The sequence below is a fragment of the Hyla sarda genome, chromosome 2 (assembly GCF_029499605.1).
Source record: "Hyla sarda isolate aHylSar1 chromosome 2, aHylSar1.hap1, whole genome shotgun sequence".
NCBI classification, from domain to species: Eukaryota; Metazoa; Chordata; class Amphibia; order Anura; family Hylidae; genus Hyla; species Hyla sarda.
In genome coordinates this window covers 62,686,553-62,710,609 of record NC_079190.1, presented here as the reverse complement: position 1 = coordinate 62,710,609, position 24,057 = coordinate 62,686,553, and the positions used below count along the sequence as shown (strand labels likewise).

General features: G+C 40.5%; 1 protein-coding gene across 6 annotated transcripts in view; it reads right to left on the bottom strand.

The window, feature by feature from the left end:
• NBEA (neurobeachin) overlaps positions 1–24,057 on the bottom strand; it is a 698,360-nt gene that overhangs the window by 277,216 nt on the left and 397,087 nt on the right. For 5 of the 6 annotated variants that reach the window (XM_056561916.1, XM_056561911.1, XM_056561913.1 and 2 more), the window contains 3 exons: positions 16,726–16,790; positions 8,962–9,070; positions 1,055–1,221 (listed from right to left, as the gene is read on the bottom strand). In XM_056561916.1, the coding sequence (XP_056417891.1) occupies positions 1,055–1,221; positions 8,962–9,070; positions 16,726–16,790 (341 nt within the window). Of the gene's footprint in view, positions 1–1,054; positions 1,222–4,981; positions 5,046–8,961; positions 9,071–16,725; positions 16,791–24,057 lie in introns of those variants that run through there. The other variant, XM_056561915.1, reaches the window with a different exon arrangement.

Genomic DNA, 24,057 nt, shown 5'->3' with positions numbered 1-24,057 from the left:
AACTAGCATCTGGGGTCGACAATATTTGAGGGGTGTCCAAGATGTTTGTTACAGAGCGTTTCTAATGTATAAAACCTTATAGTATGATATGCTTTGTGCCCTTCATATCAGAGTAATACATGATGTGATTTACGAGCATTCTCGGTCTTTGTCTACAAAGACTGTGTCTCATGGTTGAGATTTTAGGCATGTGCCACATATGTTTCTCCTACCCCTTGAACGGTAAAACATGCTTGTCTAAAAATGTACAGTGATTGTTTTGGCTTCCCTTCTCTTCCTTAATAAAGCTTGGATCCAACATAAAACATCAAATATTGGGCACATAGAAGAAGTCAATCAAGTTTCCCACAGAGAACAAAATAAACATAAGTTTATAATATTAGAGTGAAAGATAAAATTCCCATCTCATAGAAAGAACTATGAAACATAGTCAATAGGAAAATATCATTTACACGAGGGTCATCGGAAAGGTGTAAGAAACAGGTTAGTGACAAGTAAGAAAACCAAATTCCAGATAAGGCTGTAGGGAGGGCTCAGCCAACTAAATAAGTTTATTGTCCACCAACACCATAGTTCTTTATAGATAGTCCACTTCAATTAAACTTTTATCAGTGTTCAGACCCCAACCGATCACAAGAATGAGCAGGGAGAAGTGCCCTTTCTTACCGTGGTCTCTCCCGGTTCTGTGTAACTTGATGAGGACAGGCTCAATGTTGGTCTAAAGGGTCGTCCTGGTTTCAGACACAGAGTGGGAAGGGCAGAACATGGCTCTTTCTTTTAATCAGTTTAATCAGGACCCTGACCAATAAAAACTTTTGACAGGTTTATTTATTTATTTATTTTTTAACAGGTACACAAACCTGTCATCCCTTTCATGCTGCCTGAACCATGAGTCTTTGGGGCTTCTCCCTGCTCCACCAGTTTTGACAGATCTTTCCCTGTTTGAGTATATAGCAATCAGAAGCCACTGGGGACTGCCTAGATTTAGGTGCCATGAAAGTGATGACAGGTTCCCTTTAGCAATAATCGGATAAAAACATAAATCTAATCCTACCTCTGTGATATGGCTCCCCACGCCCCATGCTTATTGGTCAGTATGTTGAGGATCTTCTGCTTCAGCTGATTGGCCGTCACGTGGTCTCTATGTTTGGCAGCGCTGATGAGATGATCACACATCTTTTCCTCTTCTCTCCTGTCAGCAGCGTATTGGGCACATTGTGACTTTGGGAGAAAACACAAACTATAATTAACTGGTGTTTTTGTCGGAGACTAGAAAGAAAAAAAAAACAGTCTAATGGGGAGCTCCAAGGGTCTAACCATATTGTAAATGACATTCCATAAGTTGTTGGTCATGTATTTGTGTGGCAAAGAAAGCAAATACAATTAATCAGAAAAGAACAAGCTAAAAACATAACCTTTATTTATAATTTAAAAATATTCACTTCTTGGACAGTCATACTTTGAGAAATGAGGTTTGGCCCTAAAGGATATCCTAATTATGCCAGAGGACGTATAGGACACTATGGCTGAACTATTGTATCATCTGTGCCTGTTTCTTTCCATCCCTGGTGCTTGTCTCCTCTGTTTTCAGCTGGACAACAACCAGATAAATGTACCTTTGTCTGTCCTAGAAGTGAAAATTATGTTTTAGCTTTTTATTTTCTGACTGATTGTATTTGGCTTTACACAAGTATATGAAATATTCTGTAATGATTTACTGCACGGAAAGTAATACATACATGTAAAAAACAATACTGAAAGCTTCAACATCTAAGAAATCTACTATGCTGTATTAAAAGAAATCACTATTACCATCTAATACTTAAAACAGCATGCACCAGATTTATCCAAGTGACTGATGTTTTTATAATTTTGGTGCACATTTATTCACTTTTTGTATAACTTGTATAGTACCCTGGAATAAAAGGCATTTTAAGATTAACAACTCTGTACCTTTGTAACTCTGTATTTGGTTGGCTTACTTTCATCTAGAAATTTGCAACAAAATTGTAGTGCATAGAGTCTCAATTAACCCCTTAAAGGGGTAGTCCAGTGGTGAAAAACTTATCCCCTATCCTAAGGATAGGAGATAAGTTTGAGATCGCGGGGGGTCCGACCGCTGGGGCCCCCTGCGATCTCTCTGTACGGGGCCCCGGCTCTCGGCCCAGATAGCGGGTGTCGACCCCCGCACGAAGCGGCGGCCGACACGCCCCCTCAATACATCGCTATGGTAGAGCCGGAGATTGCCGAAGGCAGCGCTTCGGCTCTGCCATAGAGTTGTATTGAGGGGGCGTGTCGGCCGCCGCCTCGTGCGGAGGTCGACACGCCCCCTTCCCGCGGGCTGTCGGGGCTCCGTACAGGAGATCGCAGGGGGCCCCAGCGGTCGGACCCCCGCGATCTGCAACTTATCCCCTATCCTTAGGATAGGGGATAAGTTGCTCATCACTGAGTCACCACTGGACTACTCCTTTAAGGACCAAGCACATTTTGATCTTAAGGACCAGGCCAATTTTATTTTAGCATTTTGCATTTTTGTTTTTTCCTCCTCATCTTCTAAAAATCATAACTCTTATATATTTTCATCCACAGACTGTTTATTGCACGACCAGTTGTCCTGCGTAATGACACCTCTCATTTTACCATTACTCATTTAAAATGTATGGCGCAACCCGTACAATGTACAGTAAAAATGACATGTTTTCTTTATTTTGTGGGTCAATACGATTAAAATGATACCCATGATTACATACTTATCTATTATTGTTGCGCTTAAAAAAAATCTTAAACTTTTTAACCAAATTTGTATTTTTAAAATCTTTGATGACCTATATATTTTTCATTTTTTCGTATAAGCAGCGGTATGAGGGCTCAATTTTTGCGCCGTGATCTGTACTTTTTATTGATACCACATTTGTGTATATAAAACTTTTATAAATGTAAATTTTTTTATAAAATGTGACATAAAAAACAGCAATTTTGCACTTTTTAATTTTTTTCACCGCACAGGATCAATAACATTTACGCACGTGGCGATACCAAATATGTGTATTCATTTTTTATTTTATTTTTTTACACTTTATAGGGGTAAAATGGGAAAAAGGACATTTTACATTTTTATTGGGGGAGGGGATTTTAATTTTTTTTTATTTTACTTTTATTTTTACACTTTTTATGTCCCCATAGGGAACTATTTATAGCAATCACTTGATTGCTAACACTGTTCAGTGCTATGTAAAGGACATAGCCCTGATCAGTGTTATCGGTCATCTTCTGCTCTGGTCTGCTTGATATCAGACCAGAGCAGAAGACCCCTGGAAGGCAGCCCGAGGCAGGTTAGGGGACCTCTGTGCGCCGTTCTGGATGAACGGATCACCACGGCAGCACTGCGGGCGATCCGATCATCCATATTTCTTGCGCAGATGCCGTGATCTGTATTGATCACTGCATCTGAGGGGTTAATGGCGGACATCTGCGCGATTGCGGATGTCAGCCATTACCGGCGGGTCCCTGGCTGCGATCAGCAGCCGGGACCAGCCGCGCATGATTCGAGCATCGCTCCAATGCTCGCGGTCATGTACAGGACGTAAATATACGTCCTAGTGTGCTAAGTACCGCAGCACCAGGACATAAATTTACGTCCTTGGTCGTTAAGGGGTTAAATCCATGCACCTTTTGTCGAAACCCCTATGTTATTTGCAAAATGTGTACCAAAATCTGGGGAGGAAGATTTTGTTGCAAAAATGTTGTATATATTTTTTTTTTTTTTTTTTTTTTAACACAGCAGGTTGGAAAATAAAGCTGTGATCTGAATGGTTGCTAATATGGGAAACACAAAATATTTTGTATACCCCCTTTTCTGTATGAAGACCAGAATTCTTTCTGACTAGGCTTTACGCGTCCTTTTAGGTCTTTTGTCTTTTTAGGTCATGATCTTATTTATTAACTTCTCATTTTTTAAATACAATTTTTTTAGTTTTTGGATCTTGCAAAAAGAATTACCGGTATATATTTTCTATAAAACATTATTGACACAAATATTTATTACTATTTAAATTTCATAAATATTTCCGTCAACTATGCTTTATTGAAAATATTTTTTAGCAAGATACAAAAACAAATATATATATATATATATATATATATTTATTACACAAACAAAATTATTGTATTCAAACCTACTGCAAATTATAATGATAGTATGAAAGGAAAGCATGTATTTCAACAAAGGGATAAACCCTCTAATGGGTTAATATGTTATCAAACATAACCAAAGCAATTAGCGGAATGGTGGGCCGGTAATGAGGCTAATACTTCATCCTGTAATTGGACTGTAAGATTGAATTATCAGGCCTCCCTCTGAATGATGCTATAATGAATATTAACAGTCAGCTCATTGACTGGACAGAATGGTCTGGGATAATATGCACGTATCTGAGCCGGTTGCATTGCCTCAACATTCATACAAGGTAAATAAGGAAAGCTTGACATTTGGACAACACCTTTTGTACGGCTTGTTCTAATGACTGATATCATGACTTAAGAATTTATGTAGACGCACCGTTCCCACAATCATCATTTATTATGAGAAAATCTATTTATTTTAAAGGAACCAAATAAATGCCAGTTCAAAGTAGGGGAGTAGATACATCGGGTGTCCTTAGGTTACTTAACATCATACGAAGACACCTGTATTATAAATGACATATGGTAGCTAGGGGGCCCTGTTACAGATTTTGTATTGGGTCTCACAAGACCGAACTACGGTTCAAAGAAGTTGCCTATCCCCCTAAATAAATGGTTTCCAAACTGTAACTCTCAAGATGTTGCAAAACTACAACTGCCAGCATGCCGGACAGCCACACGAGGGTTACAGTTTGAAGACCACGACCCTAGATAACCATTATCATTGCAGGTGTTTCATACAGCAAGCACTGGAAGCAGCATGTATGGATAGTGTTAATCATCCAGGGCAAGAAGCCACCTCGGGAGGGAAAACCTATATATCCTGATTCCATAATGTCAGCAGATAAAGCTGGGAGGGGAGGAGATGGATCTGGAAGCTGTTGGAAAAGATCTGGTAGGTGATGGTGGCATTAAGCACTGGAAGACTTAGAAGTCAGACTGGTGATCACATGAAGAAGTTAGAGAAATAAAACACATAGATGCATAGATTTTTTTTTTTTAAATGGCGTTGTAGCACTGGTGATGTGAGTGTGCAGGATATAGGTAAAAAAAAACAGAATTTAGTTTTAAATGGTACCTGTCATTAGCAATAAAAACTAATATGTTACAGATTTGCCTATTTGAATGACTTCTCTAATATATTTCTTAATACAATTTGGAAACTTTTTGTGTAAAATTAAACACTAAAAGTTTGGCCACCAGGGGTCCCCTTCTGGTCCTGCTTGAAGTCCTGCTTGCAGATTGTCTCCTGCAGCAGCCTGGCAGAGACAAAAGTCAGGAAATGCAGACAGGACCTCAGCTCAGCACAGTGTATAGAGATATGAATATTTCAGCTCCCTTTCCATTTGAGCTGATCTAGACTGTAGAGTAATGATGCCTTCAGTGCATAGTGCCAAATTTTGTGCTTAATATTTCTGCTATTTTGCAGCTGTTAGGGAGAGTTTATACACTGTAGAGTTCAGGGCTGAGAGCTGTGGGGGAGGGGTGTGCGGTCTCAGCCAATCACTATCCATCTGACACTGAAATGCTCTAGGCTGTGTGTAGCAGAGTTAGGGAGGAAGATCATCCCAGCAGGGCTTCAGTTGATGTCATGCCTACTTGGGGAACACCCCTTGCCAGTCTGTGGAGCTCACTGAGACTGAGCAGAAGACACAGAACAATATCAAGGTAGAAAAGTTAAGAAATAATAAAAATAAAGGCAAGGGGTGGTTTATCATGATGGGGGTAGTGAACTGGGAGGAATAAAAAAATGTATCTAGCTCATGACAGGTACTCTTTAAATGCCATACCAGAGACAACCTATATGCGAAAAACATTTAGATTCCTTTTTATCTATTCTCAGCAGAATATGATTATTATTGTTTATCAAAGTGATTTCTGTAATTGTAAAAGCATACAAATCATATATGCACTGGAATATATACTGCTAGGTCCCCTAGTCCATCTTATTGCCTCTCTCCTTACATGCCCCTCATTTAAGTTGCTTGACTTGTATGAGCAGTGCTATAATTATTTTGGTATTTATTCAATAACCCATATAGTGACAATTCTAAAAATAAATAAATATCTACAGTTAGATGTTAGAATAAGATTTTTTTTTTAAATATAAAAAGAAAAAATGAAAAACCTCATCTGATGGTTTTCTTGTAGGTCAACAAGCACAAGGTTAGTACATCAAATTGCAGGCTTAAGAGAACTGTCTAGCAGAGATAAGAAGCTCATCAAGTCTGGGGATCATTCCTGTTCTCCAGCTGGAGGGCACCTTTACACAATCCTGACACCATCCTAATATTTCTTATATCCTTCATTCCAGACTGAATCTCGCCACACTCCCATGGTGCAGATAGTCCAGCTATCATCCCCGGCTTTATTCTATCAATATTTCTATCAATACATAAGATATGTTTACTAATTTCATCAGAGCCAAACACACAAGTTTGTGGATTTCAAAGGTAAAGCAGATGGAGGAAAAAACATACCTAATCATTCAGACCTTCGTATAAGTAAAGGCTCCAACTATGATCCTATAAAACTAAAACCAGTATGGGCACACTGCTTATGGTAAAATCTGGATTTGTAGATTTGCTTCAATAGCAAGTACATGATTTGCCCTCTCTGAATGTCTAAGTTCTCTAAGATTCAGACTGCTAGCAAGTGTTAGAGCAGGGCTCTGTACACTGAGGACAAGCAGGGCTCTGTACACTGAGGACAAGCAGGGCTCTGTACACTGAGGACAAGCAGGGCTCTGCACACTGAGGACAAGCAGGGCTCTGCGCACTGGGGACAAGCAGGGCTCTGCGCACTGGGGACAAGAAGGGCGCTTAGTACTGGGGTCAAGCAGGGCCCTGCGCACTGGGGTCAAGCAGGGCCCTGCGCACTGGGGTCAAGCAGGGCCCTGCGCACTGGGGTCAAGCAGGGCCCTGCACACTGGGGTCAAGCAGGGCCCTGCACACTGGGGTCAAGCAGGGCCCTGCGCACTGGGGTCAAGCAGGGCCCTGCGCACTGGGGTCAAGCAGGGCCCTGCGCACTTGGGTCAAGCAGGGCCCTGCGCACTGGGGTCAAGCAGGGCCCTGCGCACTGGGGTCAAGCAGGGCCCTGCGCCCTGGGGTCAAGCAGGGCCCTGCGCACTGGGGTCAAGCAGGGCCCTGCGCACTGGGGTCAAGCAGGGCCCTGCGCACTGGGGTCAAGCAGGGCCTGCGCACTGGGGTCAAGCAGGGCCCTGTGCACTGGGGTCAAGCAGGGCCCTGTGCACTGGGGTCAAGCAGGGCCCTGTGCACTGGGGTCAAGCAGGGCCCTGTGCACTGGGGTCAAGCAGGGCCCTGTGCACTGGGGTCAAGCAGGGCCCTGTGCACTGGGGTCAAGCAGGGCCCTGTGCACTGGGGTCAAGCAGGGCCCTGTGCACTGGGGTCAAGCAGGGCCCTGTGCACTGGGGTCAAGCAGGGCTCTGTGCACTGGGGTCAAGCAGGGCCCTGTGCACTGGGGTCAAGCAGGGCTCTGTGCACTGAGGCCAACTCCAGGCTGTGCCATTCAGACACTATATGGGCTCCTTATGCTTTCCCCATCTCCAGGCTGCTTGGACTGTCTTGGACATTACTTACAATTTTTTTTATGGTAGCACTAGCAAACATACATGCTCAATAGAGATTTCAACATTGATCTTTTAATGTTAGGGGTTGTGAAGCCCTCTTATGTATGCATCCTGCTGCCTGATCCAGGCTGTGTGTTTCAGGAACTACTTTGCTTACTGATGCTGCTGGACCTGTGCCTAAATTTTTTTGACGTTAGCACTAGTTAACATACATCTTCTATACAGATTTCAACATTAACATTTTAATGTTAGGGGTTGTGAAGCCCTCTTGTAAACTCATGCTGATGACTGCTCCAAGCTGTGTGTTTCAGGAACACATTTGTGTGTATGCTTGTATTGTATATTTGTAGTATACATTGGTTACATTTTTTTTATATTTTTGGGTGAAAAAATCCTGGCTTGTCCCTGCAGCTATTGTTTGTTTGTCTCTGTGCGGAAACAAATTACAGTAAGTGTGTGGGACAAGCAGGGATCTGTGCACTAAAGACAAGCATGGCTCTGAGTGCTGTGGTTCTGTGACACGCCCCTGGCTCACACAGCAGGCTGACAAGTCAGGAGCCTGCACAGAGCCCTGCTTGTCCACCCACACTTCCTATATTGTGTTTCCGCACAGACACACACAAACAATAGCTGCAGGGACAAGGAAGGATTTTTTCACCAAAAAATATAAAAAAATTTAACCAATGTATATTACAAATATAAAATACAAGCATACACACACATGATCACACAAATTCTATTCTGCAAAAACCTTCGAAATACAAACACAACTTTAACTGCAATGTAAGTCCTCCTCCTCCATACACATTGCTCAATTTCCTCCTCAAATGATGGACATTCTGGAAATATGTAAACTAGTATGATGAGATGCTATAAAAGCAGTTTTCTTTGTAATAAATCTGCTGGGTTCCTGGAAACATTAGTGCAATAAGTGCACATCAAGACACTTGCTTTTGATGAAGGAATTGCTCCAAGCTGCAAATATGTTCATGAATATCACACAGGGAAGTAAATATTCAACCAGTTCCTTGTGCCTGACATTAACCATGGCTTTCCAAAATGGCCTGAGCTGAATTAAAGGCACGTTCGTGTTGCTTAAGTACAAAAAAGGGCCTTGTGAATGGAGTTACAGGGGAAGTGTTGACTGATTGAAAGCAGAGAGGCCGGACCTCATCATGGGCGCTGCTTACCTCAAACTCAGCGTGTTTGTGGACATCCTCTGCTCTCTGTCTGTTCAAAATAAACTCCGCTTCATTAGCGACCCGCACTATGTGATCCTTCATGGCGTGGCACAGCAGTCTAGAAAGGAAAACACCAAAAAAGTGTTGAAATACTGTTGTAGGTTTCAAGAAATAAATACCCTACAAAATTAAACTATAATTTGAGCAAATATACATATATACCTCTCTAAAATATATATATAGAAACTCTTCAGAATACCTTTGTTTCCTTATATTTCCTAATCTATTTATCTATTCATCTATATATATATCTATATCTACCTAGTTAAGTGTCTAATTAAGCATGCCATTGTTCTACTATGTGCTGTGGACTTAGATCAAGTTTTGGAGGCAGGCACACTCTTTGTTGACAAACTTGAGGTAGTGCTGCTAGTATTCTGATTTATATCTACCTACCTAAATATCTACCTCATATCTATAGATATCCATCTATGTAGGTGTCTATGTATCCATTTAAGCATCTACCTACCCACTAACCAACCTAAGTATCTCTCTACCTACACAACTGTCTGCCTACCTAAATATCTACCTCATATCTATAGATATCCATCTATGTAGGTATCTATGTATCCATTTAAGTATCTACCTACCCACCAAACCACCTAAGTATCTCCCTACCAACACAAGCGTCTGCCTACCTAAATATCGACCTCATATCTATGTATCCATTTAATGTATCAAGCTACCCAAACAAGTATCTACCTTACTAAGTATCTACATCAATGTTTTCCAACCAGTGCACTCCAGCGACTGCAAAACTACAACTCCCAGCACGCCCAGACAGCCTTTGGCTGTCCATGCATGCTGAACCTTCTAGTTTTGCAACAGCTGGAGGCAAGCTGGTTGGAAAACACGGATCTACCACATACCTATGTACCCATTAAAAGGGTACTCCGGAGGAAAACTTTTTTCAATCCAGAAAGTTAAACAGATTTGTAAATTGTTTCTATTTGAAGATCTTTATCCTTCCAGTACTCATCATTTGCCGTATACTACAGAGGAAGTTGTGTAGTTCTTTCCAGTCTGACCATAGTGCTCTCTTCTGACACCTCAGTCCGTGTCAGGAACTGTCCAGAGCAGGAGAGGTTTGCTATGGGGATTTGCTCCTGCTCTGGACAGTTCCTGACATGGACAAAGGTGGCAGAAGAGAGCACTGTAATCATGCTGAAAGTTGTTTAAACTGTCCAAGAAATACACAGCTTTTATTTATCTCTGTACTGCGTCTGGCCATATGCTTTTTTTAAGTCTCTAATAAAAAAATAACTAATTTAGTATAACAAATGTTTGCATTTGAACTTCCACATAATAAAAAAAAAGTCAAAAGTCGCATCTATGTAACAAGTATGATGTCAAAATGTTTTTACAGTGCAACTAAATAAAAATATCAGCTATATAATGGGATATACCGTATGTGCTAACACACATTATATATCTTATGCAATCCACAATTATGCATTTATCTAGGTTCAGCCAAAGTTGTAAATTTGTGAAATTCTTTTGTCTGACACTTGAATCGCAGACACGATTTGCCGGATCCAAGCGTTATAGTGCAGACATTATACGCAATTTTACATCTCATTAACCTTGCTTTGTTTTAATTATAGCAATCTTTTTGTTGTAATATTTGCAGCACCCTGGTTTATCATTTCAGCCCGTCCTTGGGAACACTTTCATTTAACTGCCCATTCATCAACTGTTTATGTCCCGTTAATTGTTGACAAGCCCACAATTACCCGGCCCGGCTATGATTGATGAACTGCATTCACATGAGTGGTAGCCGGCAAGAATAAATATTTATAACTATTTCTCCCCTTCAGATTGCTATCACAATCCTCACAAGGGCCTGCGGAAATGTAATGCAAGCAGTAAAGACCCTTGTTTCCTGCTCTCACAACTATCTTCTCCTCATTTCCTTTCCACTTATGTAAAATAAAGATTCTATCAACAAGCGCCATGCTCAAGTAAGGCAAGCTGCAGAAGATGCCGAGATGTTCTCCTTCCCCAATAAAGATTTTATATCAACACTGGTCTCCTCATCAAATGTCTACTAAAGCAATATATAGGCTATTAAAGCAATACAGTATCATTTTCCCATGAAAAAAAAAATTCCACTTATGCGAGTCAATGGTCAACAGCTAAAATACTTTCACATAACTTGTCAAAATGACCAAAAATTTTAATAAATAAATATATATATAAATATATCATATGCAACAATATTGTCAGATACTTACTGTATAAGTATATGTTTGCTGTACCAGAATTTTTATATTTTTTTTAATAATAAGATAAAAAAAAAAAAACAATAATATACATATACCTATAGTTTTCAATCACTGGAGAAAAATAGACATGGTCGCACACTTGCATCTTGCACAAATATCCTGTGCGTTAGATCCTGTGCGTTTTATATATTAGGGATCGACCGATCATCGGTATGGCCGATATTATCGGCCGATAATCACGATTTTGGGCATTATCGGTATCGGCAATTACCTTGCCGATAAGCCGATAATGCCCCGCCCCCCGCACCGCAACCCGCGCCCGCTTTAAATCAATGACCTGCAGCGGTGTCGAGGGGGGGATAAATAGCCGATAACTTATACCGGAATATTGGTATAAGTTATCGGCTATCGGCCCTAACCTCCACCGATTATCGGTATCGGCCCTAAAAAAATGATATCGGTCGATCCCTAATATATATATACATACATACATAGTCATGGCCGTAAATGTGAAAACGAAAGTATTTCTCACAGAAAAGGTTTGCAGTAACACATGTTTTGCTATACACATGTTTATTCCCTTTGTGTGTATTGGAACTAAACCAAAAAAGGGAGGAAAAAAAGCTAATTGGACATAATATCACACCAAACTCCAAAAATGGTCTGGACAAAATTATTGGCACCCTTTAAAAATTTAGGAAAAATAAGATTGTTTCAAGCAGGTTTTTTGCAATATAAAAATCACACCTGAAAGCAGATAAAAAAGGAGAGAAGTTCACTTAGCCTTTGCATTGTGTGTCTGTGTGTGCCACAGTATGGACAACAGAAAGAGGAGAAGAGAACTGTCTGAGGACTTGAGAAGTAAAATAGTGGAAAAATATCAACAATCTCAAGGTTACTAGTCCATCTCCAGAGATCTAGATTTGCCTTTGTCAACAGTGCGCAACATTATCAAGAAGTTTGCAACCCATAGCACTGTAGCTAATCTCCCTGGGCGTGGACGGAAGAGGAAAATTGATGAAAGGTGTCAACGCAGGATAGTCCAGATGGTGGATAAGCAGCCCCAAACAAGTTCCAAAGATATTCAAGCTGTCCTGCAGTCTCAGGGGGCATCAGTGTCAGCACGGACTATCTGTCGACATTTACGTGAAATGAAATGCTATGGCAGGAGACCTAGGAGGACCCCACTGCTGACACAGAGACATATAAAAGCAAGACTACATTTTGCCAAAATGAGCTAGAGTAAGCCAAAATCGTTCTGGGAAAACATCTTGTGGACAGATGAGACCAAGATAGAGCTTTTTGGTAAAGCACATTATTCTACTGTTTACCGAAAACAGAATGAGGCCTACAAAGAAAAGAACACAGTACCTACAGTGAAATATGGTGGAGGTTCAATTATGTTTTGGGGTTGTTTTGCTGCCTCTGGCACTGGGTGCCTTGAATGTGTGGAAGGCATCATGAAATCTGAGGATTTTGGGTCACACTGTACAGCCCGGTGTCAGAAAGCTGGGTTTGCGTACGAGATCTTGGGTATTCCAGCAGGACAATGACCCCCAAACATACATCAAAAAGCACCCAGAAATGGATGGCAACAAAGCGCTGGAGAGTTCTGAAGTGGCAGCAATGAGTCCAGATCTAAATTCCATTGAACACCTATGGAGAGATCTTAAAATTGCTGTTGGGAAAAGGCGCCTTCCAATAAGAGAGACCTGGAGCAGTTTGCAAAGAAAGAGTGGTCCAACATTCTGGCTGAGAGGTGTAAGAAGCTTATTAATGGTTATAGGACCAGTCCTAGAAGACTAGTGGACGACTGTAGGAGAAAAGTAGTGGGTATGGACAGACAGGAGCTGCTCAGAGGCCGTGAGCCTTTGTCTCCACGTACTCAGAGGCATCACAGAAAATTACGAACATCATGAGGAGACACTGGCACATACTCAGAGAAGGACATGAGGGCATCCGTATATACATAAAGGACCATTTTATTTGCACCATACGGGAGTGCTGTTGCCTATTTGTGTAATATATATATATATATATATATATATATATATATATATAAATAAACTAACAGGTCATTAATGTACATATGATCATAGACTGACAGTCCACTAGCCACGTCACAGTCACCTGTATTTAGCAGGTACCTAACATCCATAACATATAATAAAATGGTGCTGAGCTAGACGGGAACCACCACCCCTGCAACGCCAGCACCCACAGGGGGAACGGGCCAGTGGCAAAGCAGCCCCAATGCTGCCCGACCAAGCTCAGACACAGCACTACGGCAGCAATGGCTACTGTACAGCACAGCACCAGTGTGAACAGATGGCAAAACATACTTATCATGTGCTAATAGTTAAAAGATTGGGAGACGGCCAGAAAGCTGCTCTGCCACTGGGTCATTCCCCCTGTGGGCGCTGCTGTTGCGGTGGTGGTGCAATGCCATTTAAAGCTAGGGATGTGCTATATACAGGTGGCCATGATGTGGCTAGCAGTCTTGCACTTTACACCGGCACAGACACTCATTATCTGTGTGTTTTTGGGCAAGATTTAATAGCCCTGACTGATGATGCTGGCCTTGTGGATTGGATTACAATCAAACAAATTAACAATTAACCTTGTCTGCATCTGTTCTCCTTACACTAAGGATAACTCTGACATTGACAACGCCATTCGTGTCAGTCTTGGTAAGGAAATAAAACTTGCATACTTTAGAAATACCATTCAGTGTCCTATAATAGAGATCACTAAGGTGTTCTGTGACCTAATAAATGTACAAGGCTGCAGGTCAGGTCTAGATAAATCAAGTCATCAAACTCTAAGGTGACTCCCAATATCTTAACCACTGCAGTAACTCAGGTGTATTATGAGGTTCTGCAGGAGCAGAGGTGTGTATTATGATGTTTAATAGCAGCTGAAGTTTGTATTATGAGGTTCTATAGCAGCTGTGGGTATTATGTTCTGCAGCAGCTGAGATATGTATGTATAATGTCCTGCGACAGCTGTATTATAATGTTCTGCAGCAGCCATGATGTTATGAAGCAGCACTGGGTATCCAACTGTTCTGCAGCAGTTTTATGTATTATTAAGTTTTGCAGCATTTGAGATGTGTACTATGATGTTTTCTGAAGCAGCTTTGTGGTATGTTCTGAAGCAGCTGAGATATGTATTATCATGTTCTGCAGCAGCTGAGATATGTATTATAATGTTATGCAGCAGCTGAGATATGTATTATAATGTTCTGCAGCACCTATTTATGTTATAAAGTTATGTAGCAGCTGTATTATAATGTTCTGCAGCAGCTGAGATATGTATTATAATGTTCTGCAGCATCTATTTATGTTATAAAGTTATGTAGCAGCTGTATTATAATGTTCTGCAGCAGCTGAGATATGTATTATAATGTTCTGCAGCAGCTGAGATATGTATTATAATGTTCTGCAGCACCTATTTATGTTATAAAGTTATGTAGCAGCTGTATTATAATGTTCTGCAGCAGCTGAGATATGTATTATAATGTTCTGCAGCAGCTGAGATATGTATTATAATGTTCTGCAGCACCTATTTATGTTATAAAGTTCTGTAGCAGCTGTATTATAATGTTCTGCAGCAGCTGAGATGTGTATCATGATGTTTTTTGTAGCCGCTGTGTGTATTATGTTCTACAGTAGCTGTATATAAGATGTTCTGCAGCAGTTGAGAGGTTCATTAATGATTATCTGCCGCAGCTGTGTCAATTATATTCTGCAGCAGCTCAGGTGTGTATTCTGATGTTCTGCAGCAGCTTGTTATGTTATGAAGCAGCAAAAATCTGTATTATGATAAATCTCCAAGAAAACTGTAAACAAAAGATAATAATTTAACCAGTAATATCCTGATACGTTATTGGTGTTATAGGGAGTATAACATTGTGAGATTTAGGGACTTGTGAAACACAGCAGAATAAGGGGAAGCTCTGCAAGCACCAGAGAATTCATATATAATACTACAAAATGATCTACTTCTTAGAAAATGATAGATGGTCTTGTCATAAATGGTTAAATTGTAGCAATGAATAGCAGATATAATAGAGTCATTGCCTGTGGTATGATTATCTGACCTGGTAAAGGTTTTTCCTATGTTACCATATATTGTACTTCATATCTGTTTACCTCATCCAGGACCACAGTGTTTGAAGTAGCACCTTGGACAGCACCAAGTCTTTCAACTGCAATATTGTTTCCTATGCACTGATGACTACAGTGAAGTGTAATGCAGCAAGTGGAGCAGCGCTGCCCGAAGCAGATGGAAGAACAGATGGATTTGCAGATTGTTTTCCCCTACTTACTCAGTGTGAAACAATGTTACTAGGTTAAAATGGTAGAAAACATTAGAAACCTAACAGAGCTTTGTGTGAGACTGGCTATTGTTTTCTATACCAATCAGCCATAACATTAAAGGGGTATTCGGGGATTTTCTTTTTTATTTGACTATACTACAGGGGCTGTAAAGTTAGTGTAGTTCATAATATAGTGTCTGTACCTGTGTTTGATGGTGGTCTCGCAATTCTTATGTGATCTCTACCCCAATATTCATTTTTAGCAGCATACAAAATTAGTGTTGTCTCAACTTTTCCCAGGTTGCAGTACGACCCGAGAAATTACTTCACTAGTCAGGTGTTCAAAGGAAGCCTGTCTGTACATCAATGGGAGGAGCGACCGTTGGGTGGGAAGGAGATCACACTCCACAGGGCTGCAGGTATTTCTACTTTCAAGCACAGCACGCATGGAAGCTAGCTCAGCTGTGCTGCAATGGGTCAGATGGTTGATGTGTAGAAGGGAGAAAAGTCATGTCACACTTACAAACAAGGGATCCCCGGACTTGTAGTTGGAGGGAGGGAACTTCAATAGGAAATAGCCATTTCCCAAAAATAAAGCAGCAGCGTTATGGTGGACTGACAACACAGCCATTTAGCCCAAAGACAAGCATGGATCATTCTTAAGCAAGTCCATTACTATCTGGCAGGTAAGTACTAAAGTCACCTTATGTTGGATAACCCCTTTAAAACGACATGACTATGACGCTGGTCAAGGGGTGGGTCATATTAGGCGGCAAGTGGGAAAAAAAATCAACAAATATAAGGATCTGAGCAGTTCTGACAAGAGCCAAATTGTGAATCTTACATGACTGGATCAGAGCATGTCCAAATTGCAGGACCTGTGGGATATTCCTTAGGCCGGGTCCACAATTCCAAGCAGACAAAATCCGTCCGGAGATTCCAAGTACGGCCAGCGCTGATAGACGGTAATGTCTGTGGCGTGGATTCACCAGAACATTAAGTTTAATGTTCTGACAAAATTTGTAAATAGGAATTTTAAGAGATGCGGTAGAGCAACACACAGATGATTTTAATGTTATGGCTGATTGATCAATCTACCTATCCATTTTTCTCATAGCTTGTTACATTGATATTGCTATTTGAGAAATGAAGTACACATTACATTACCTTCCTTCATTGATAAGCTCGATAAAAGCCAGACCAGCATTCTTCTGAATAGAGTTCTGCCATTCCTAGAAGAAACATAATAATCAGTATCGTAATACAAATAATAGATCACTTTACGTGTGTATACACCATCATATCACTTTGTATAAGGTTAAAAATATAGGTACAGGATTATTCAATTTAAGCCACATGACCCTAAAGGAAGTCTATTACTGCTTCACTTATGGCAGCACTTTAATGGAATTAGAGAGCGCACAATGGAATGTCTGGGTGATCTGTAACTTCTTGTAACATAGCAATTTTCATTATAGTTTGTAGCTAAAAGTAGAAGGTCCCTGATAGTCTCCTACACGATTCCATACAGCCAAAAAGATATAACACTTGTTTCCTAATCCAACAGAGACCAAATTAGCACATTGTTGGCTATGCAATGGGTGAATGGGGGCCATTATACAAATTTGCGTGGGAGCTAATTTGCCAAACAGATTTGTAAATTACTTCTATTTAAAAATCGTAATCCTTCCAGTACTTAGCTGCTGTATGCTCCACAGGAAGTTCTTTTCAAATTTATTTTCTGTCTGACCACAGTGCTCTCTGCTGACACCTCTGTCCATGTCAGGAACTGTCCGGAGTAGGAGCAAATCTCCATAGCAAACCTCTCCTGCTCTGGACAATTCCTGACATGGACAGAGGTGAAATCAGAGAACACTGTGGTCAGACAGAAAAGAAACTCAAAAAGCTGCATACAGCAGCTGCTAAGTATTGGAAGGATTAAGATTTTTAAATAGAATTAATTTACAAATGTGTTTAACTTTCTGGCACCAGTTGATTTAAAATGTATTTTTTCCACTGGACTACCCCTTTAACAATGAAGCCATTATTATTATAATACAGCAACCACAAAACTATATAGCCAGACACAAGACACTCTGGTACATGTATCCAACTGTTGTCAGTTACAAGACTGTATGAATTAGAACACAATTTCTGGAATTTAGTCATGGGTATCCAAGACCCCAAGTGGTATACAAGTCCCTTGGTGACTATTCTAAGTCAATTTTGTTTTGTGTAGGAAAAATCACCAATTAGGCTACAGGTAGAATAAAACTTAACTTTTACTTAGGTAAGACATAAAAGTAACAAGGATTTTTAGTACAAAGAAGATTTAGAAAACAGCACCATTGGATGCCAAGGGTAAAAGGGGGAAGGGGGGGGGAAGGTTACAGGTGAGTACCTATTCTAAAGATGCCCTGCCTCATCAATGTAAACCTCCTAATTCTAAGTGTGGATAGGGGAGTAAGGAATAACATGACAACACATTTCTTAGATATTAATAGTTAGTTTCACACCTCTCATGCCAACGCGTTTCGCCTTTTAATGTTTAGGCTCATCAGGGAAATAAGAGAGAGCCACATATACAAATAATATATAAAAATAGCTGTTTTCAGAATGAGTAACAATAATACTGTGATGACCATATTTTACAGTACAATGACAGGTAGAGTAGATAGTATAGAGTAGTCAGTGTCCAAAGTCAAAGGGGTTAGTAACCATAGGTAGGTCAGTGTTAGACAGTGTTGGTCAAAGAACACACAAAGATACATTAAAGTAGTACAAGACATCAGCATACAGTTAACATATAACATGGTGATTACATTTTTTGATGTAATTAGAGCTCATTGAAGCGGTCATGCCCTTGCCAAAGATAAGATATGCTTAAGGGTGTGCAAAATGCCGGACTTGATAACATCCCAGGCCAAGTCAGGATATTCAGAGGGGTGTACTATCCAGTTATTAAAGTAATATAAATATGACCCATTGTGCAGACCAACATGGTTACCTAAATAGGTAGAAACACAGAGAAATGATGATGTCAGGTTTGAATCAGGATGATGCTCATAGCAGTCAGTAAGACTTCTGTGTATACGTGATCGTCGTGGAGGGACAGGGACACTGCCGGTGATTCCTAGATGGATGCTGCTCATGAGGGTTGGCATGAGAGGTGTGCCACTAACCATCAATATCTATCAAATGTGTTTTTGTGTTATTCCTCACCCGCTATCCAAACTTAGAATTAGGAGGTTTACATTGATGAGGTATGGCATCTTTAGAATAGGTACTCACCTGTACCCTTCTCCCCCTTTTACCCTTGGCATCCAATGGTGCTGTTTTCTATATCTTTTTTGTACTAAAAAATCCTTGTTACTTTTAGGACTCACCTAAGTAAAAGTTAAGTTTTATTCTACCTGTAGCCTAATTGGTGATTTTTCCAAGACTGTACTAATGCAGCAATATAAGATGATGCAGGTAAAGAGTTATTACATATCAGTAATATAACCATTGAGGTAATATTGTGACCGGTAAGTTCAGCAGGGAGCTATGGGGCCCAGTTCAAGAGATTTGGTGGTGTCGTAGCAGTTTGGAAACCACCCCCCTCCCCAAATCAGACACTTATCCCCCTATCCTGTGGATAGGATATACATTTTACAAGACTAGAGTACCCGTTTAATAACATTGATTAAAGGAAATCTAGTAAATTAGATAAGCTCCACAGAACCAAACGGCAGCAAAAGAGCAGGGCTCTCCTTGTGTTTACTTTTCAGACACAAATCAAATATAGCCTTTAGACACAAAAAAAAAAAAAAAAAAAAACCTGCTTGTCTAGTGCTAACGACACAATCTTTTCTCTCTGTACAGGTGGCTTACTACCAGCCACCCAACAAAAAAGTCAGCAAAAGTGTATTTCTTACACAAGGTAAATAACCTCTCATTAGAGGTTCCTCATTGTCTGTCAGTGAAAGGAAAGACTTGGTTACACCTTTATTAAGCCTAGTATTAATCGGCTTCAGTGTACTGGACTGGCCCAAGAAGGGGATAAAAGGCCCCACTACTAATCCCGCCTTTCCTCCCATAAAAATCCAGGCCTGATAACAGGAATTACCAAACTACCTAGCAAGCCCCACCAGGGAGCTTAACTATTTTCTGGGTTCATCCAGAACAGGTACCTTGGGGAAATATAGTGATCCTTGACAATCTGGTATAATAAATAAATATATTTACACATATACATACACACAAATATATATATATATATATATATATATATATTATATTTATTTATTTATTTATATTGTGTGTGTTAATTCTTCATGTTTTTTAAGACCTCTGCTTGCAGTCATTTAAGAGGAATCTTTCCTGTTTACCGTATGATGATGGCTTGTGTGTGACTGGTCAATTATGACAACCCGATGAATGAAGAGTGAGATGAGCAGTTTTTGCTATTGAGTTGCCTCCAGAGACAGTCTGTAACATAGTATTGAGGCTAATTGTGTCTCCTATGTGTTTGGCAGCCCATTCAGTGTGCTTGTATGAAATAAAGCTTCAAAGCCCAGCTGCTATTGCTCCTAGATACTTTCACATCCAACAACTTGGGATGAGAAGGCAACTCATGTCACTGAGCAATCCAGTACAAGTCATTCTGCTAATGTGTGTCTATGTAGATCACATGGCGGCATGCTTGACTGTAAGCACCTGTTAGCAATGAGAGTGTCTGGATAACTAATCTCACTGATCACAGTCTACATACTTTGTATCCAATGGATGTACAAATGATACACTAGGGGATTTGTTACTTACATGTAACTCAAGGACCTTGAAAGCTGTGCCTAATAGTAGGCTACAACTGTCTGAAGAAGCCCCCAACCTGTCATCACAGGTAAGAAGCAGTTTAAAATAACATTCATCCAGTTTGTGGAACACGTAACTAGATGAAATTAATTTATAATACAAAATGAAGCCACATTGCATAAAGTCAAGGTTAAAAATCTTCCGTTTTGTGTCCAGAGCCCCAATGCTGTTATCTCCGTAGTTACAGACAGTGATAGTCGTCTGATCTTCCAGTCATTATTTACACCTCACCCTATGCTTCCGCATCTTGTATATCTACAGACAATAAACTATGAGGAAACACAGTAGAATTGCATAGGGGCTGCAGAATTGTATTTGTAAAAAGTATTTGGCTTTTTTTTTTTTTTTTTTTTTTTTTAAGATACAAGGAAATATCAATATTGTTTGCAAAGTTGTAAATTGCTTTTAAATAAATTATCTGCATGACCATAGGATAGACTATAGAAGCCACACCAATAAACCAAATCCCTTATGATTTCTTATTAGTGGATTACATTGTTTCCCAGAGTTTTTTATGGGAATCTGTGGAGTGCTTCACACAATTTGGTCCAATGCAATTTCTACACTGCAGAATAAAAAGATGTAAAATATCAATTGGACTGGAAAAAGACTAGCCTCACTAAAATCAATGCTGCAGTCAAATCCATAGCACAGAAGCAAAAAATCTGCATCAGAAATCCAAGGGTATACCTCAGATTTCTCCCAAAGATTCTGCCGTAGATTTTTTCAAATCCACTTTGTTGACATAGCCAAAGGCTGGGTTCACACTATGGAGTACTGAGCATAAATCCACTTAGAAATTCTGATGCAGCAGAGTTCAATTGCTGTCAATGGGATTCCGCTGCACAATGCACACTACAGAATTTCAGCGAAGGAACTTGATCATTCTTTTGAAGCAATACATTGTCTATGGAGATGGAAATATCTGCGCAGTTCTAGCATCGACTAATTCAGTCGGTTGCTGGCGGCCTTCAGAATCTCTGGCCGCAATATGTCCTGAGATTCCTCAATGTAAGCCTCATAGATAAAGTGTTCGTGCTATTATATAAAACTTTTAACATGTCACAAGGACAGGTGGAAAGTTTTGGTCGGCCGGGGTAAAAGTGCTCAGATCCTTACTGATGTCTAGGTATAGGTGGGTGCAGTTGACTTATACCAAAGCCATCTCCTGTATCTGGACAGAGATCACGGCCAGCAAAGGAATAAATCGTACTACCACGCTTTTCACCCATATCTAAAAACTGGTAAAGTTCAGAACCCAATAGATCAAAACTACCATGTCCAAGCAACATGTCAAAGGTTTTGTTTAATAAAAAAAATAAAAAATGACTTTAACCCCGGACCAGGCCAATTTTATTTTAGTATTTTTGTTTTTTCCTCCTCGCCTTCTAAAATCCATAACTTTTATATTTCTACATATCTACAGACCCACATAAGGGCTTGTTTTTTTATGCGTGACCAATTGTACTTTGTAATGAAACCTCTAATTTTACCAAAAAATTTATGGCGAACGCAAATCCGATAATCTATTTTAACATGTGCATAGTGGCTGATGCCGTGATCTGTATTGATCACGACATCTGAGGGGTTAATGGCAGACATTCACACGATTGCAGATGTCGGTCTTTACCAGTGTATGACGCAAACACCGCTCCGATGCTCGCGGTCATTCACAGGATGCTTATGTACATCCTGGTGCGCTATGTACCTCCGCAGCAGGACGTACATTTATGTCTGTGGTCGTTAAAGGGTTAAAGAGTACCTGTCATGATCTTGATAATTTTTTTAATCCTCCCAGTTCACCCCCCCCCATCATAATAAACCAACCACTGCCTTCATTTTTATTATTTTTTAGTTTTCTAACTTAATATTGTGCTGTAAATTCTGCTCAGTCTTAGTCAGCTCCATGGACTGGGAGCTGACTAAGCAGGTGTGACATCATTCAAAGCCATACAGGGGAGAACTTCCTCCCTTACTCTGCTATGCTGGTCTGAACAAACAGCCTAGAGCAGTTTAGTGTGTTAGGAGCGGTGATTGGCTAAGACTGCACACCACCCCCCTTGGCTCTGAACTCTACCTTTACTCTAGAGTGCTCAGATCTGCCCAAAAAGGGAGGAGAAATATTTAGCACAATGTTAAGCACAATATTTAGCACTATGCAATGAAGGTATCCTGACTCTACCGCAGTGTTTCACAACCAGGCTGCCTTTGGCTGTTGCAAAACTACAACTCCCAGCCTTTGGCTGTCCAGGCTTGCTGGGAGTTGTAGTTTTGCAACAGCTGGTGGCACCTTGGTTGGGAAAATTTGCTCTACAGTCGAGCTCAACTCAAAGGGTAAGGTAGTGCGGATTTTCCACAGTCGATTGTGTATGTTTAAACGTACCCTTCATGTTCATTGAAACATATATTTCTGAATATACCTGGATTTTCGTAAACATGGCATTAAGTTTCTGCAATGTGTTAGTAATTTTGGATATTTGAGATAGTCATCTTTAATGCAGTCTTCCAGGACTGTTACTTAGAAGCACAAATTTGACTCAGGTTGCTTCATTACGTGGACGCTACACAAAGTCCAAATCAGATTTTCCTTCTCCTCTTATTGTAGTTATGGTTCCTGTTAAACCGAGTAAAGGTCAAAAGAAAACAAAACTTGACAAATGTGCGAGGCCAATTGTTCTAAGCCTGCAGACAACTTCTTCCATACTTTTATTGGAATAAGGTGGCATTTTTTGTAATGCAAAAGAAAATCCAGCTGACATATGGAAGCCAATCTTATGTAAATATTTAATTCTGAATCTTAAATTCATCCTCATGCAGCCATTTGTTGTAATAAAGAAATCAACACAACATCCAGTTGCCATAGTTGCCGAAGGGTTAAGACAACCTTATGAGCAGCAACTGGAAGCAATTACGGATAACTATAGAATCTGAGAGAAGACAGGATTTTTCTTTAAGCGAGCGCTAGATCTGCTAGTCATCAAAGTTGGGCGGAAAAAAAAAGTGAAACAAATTTTTACACAAGCTATTTTGAAAATCCACCACTAACAACGTTATCAAAGGCCTGACACAGTCCGAAGAGAACAAAGACTGGCCAAGAAAAATATCTTCATTCCCTTAAAGAAGCACTAAAACTGAAATAGAACCTGTCTTTCTTTACCTGCAGAACCGAGAGGTTGACCAGACGGGTGAAACGGATCCTTTCATAATATAATCTTTGATCACGTTTAGACTTATAAGTCTAAAGTCTATTGTATGCAGCCTTACTTTGTCTTAGTGTTGCGAATATACAAAATAGCAGTCCTCCGGGTGCTCTGCTATAGGCCAAAGTCTAGTAATAAGTTAAAGGAGTAGTCCAGTGATGAACAACTTATCCCCTATCCTAAGGATAGGGGATAAGTAGCAGATCGCGGGGGGGGGGGACCGACCGCTGGGGCCCCCCTCGATCTCCTGTACGGGGCCCCGGTGGCCCGCGAGAAGGGGGCGTGTCTTCCTCCGCACGAAGCGGCGGCTGACACGCCCCCTCAATACAACTCTATGGCAGAGCCGGAGCGCTGCCTTCGGCAATCTCCGGCTCTGCCATAGCGATGCATTGAGGGGGGTGTCGGCCGCCACTTCGTGCGGTGGTCCACACCCGCTATCTGGCCG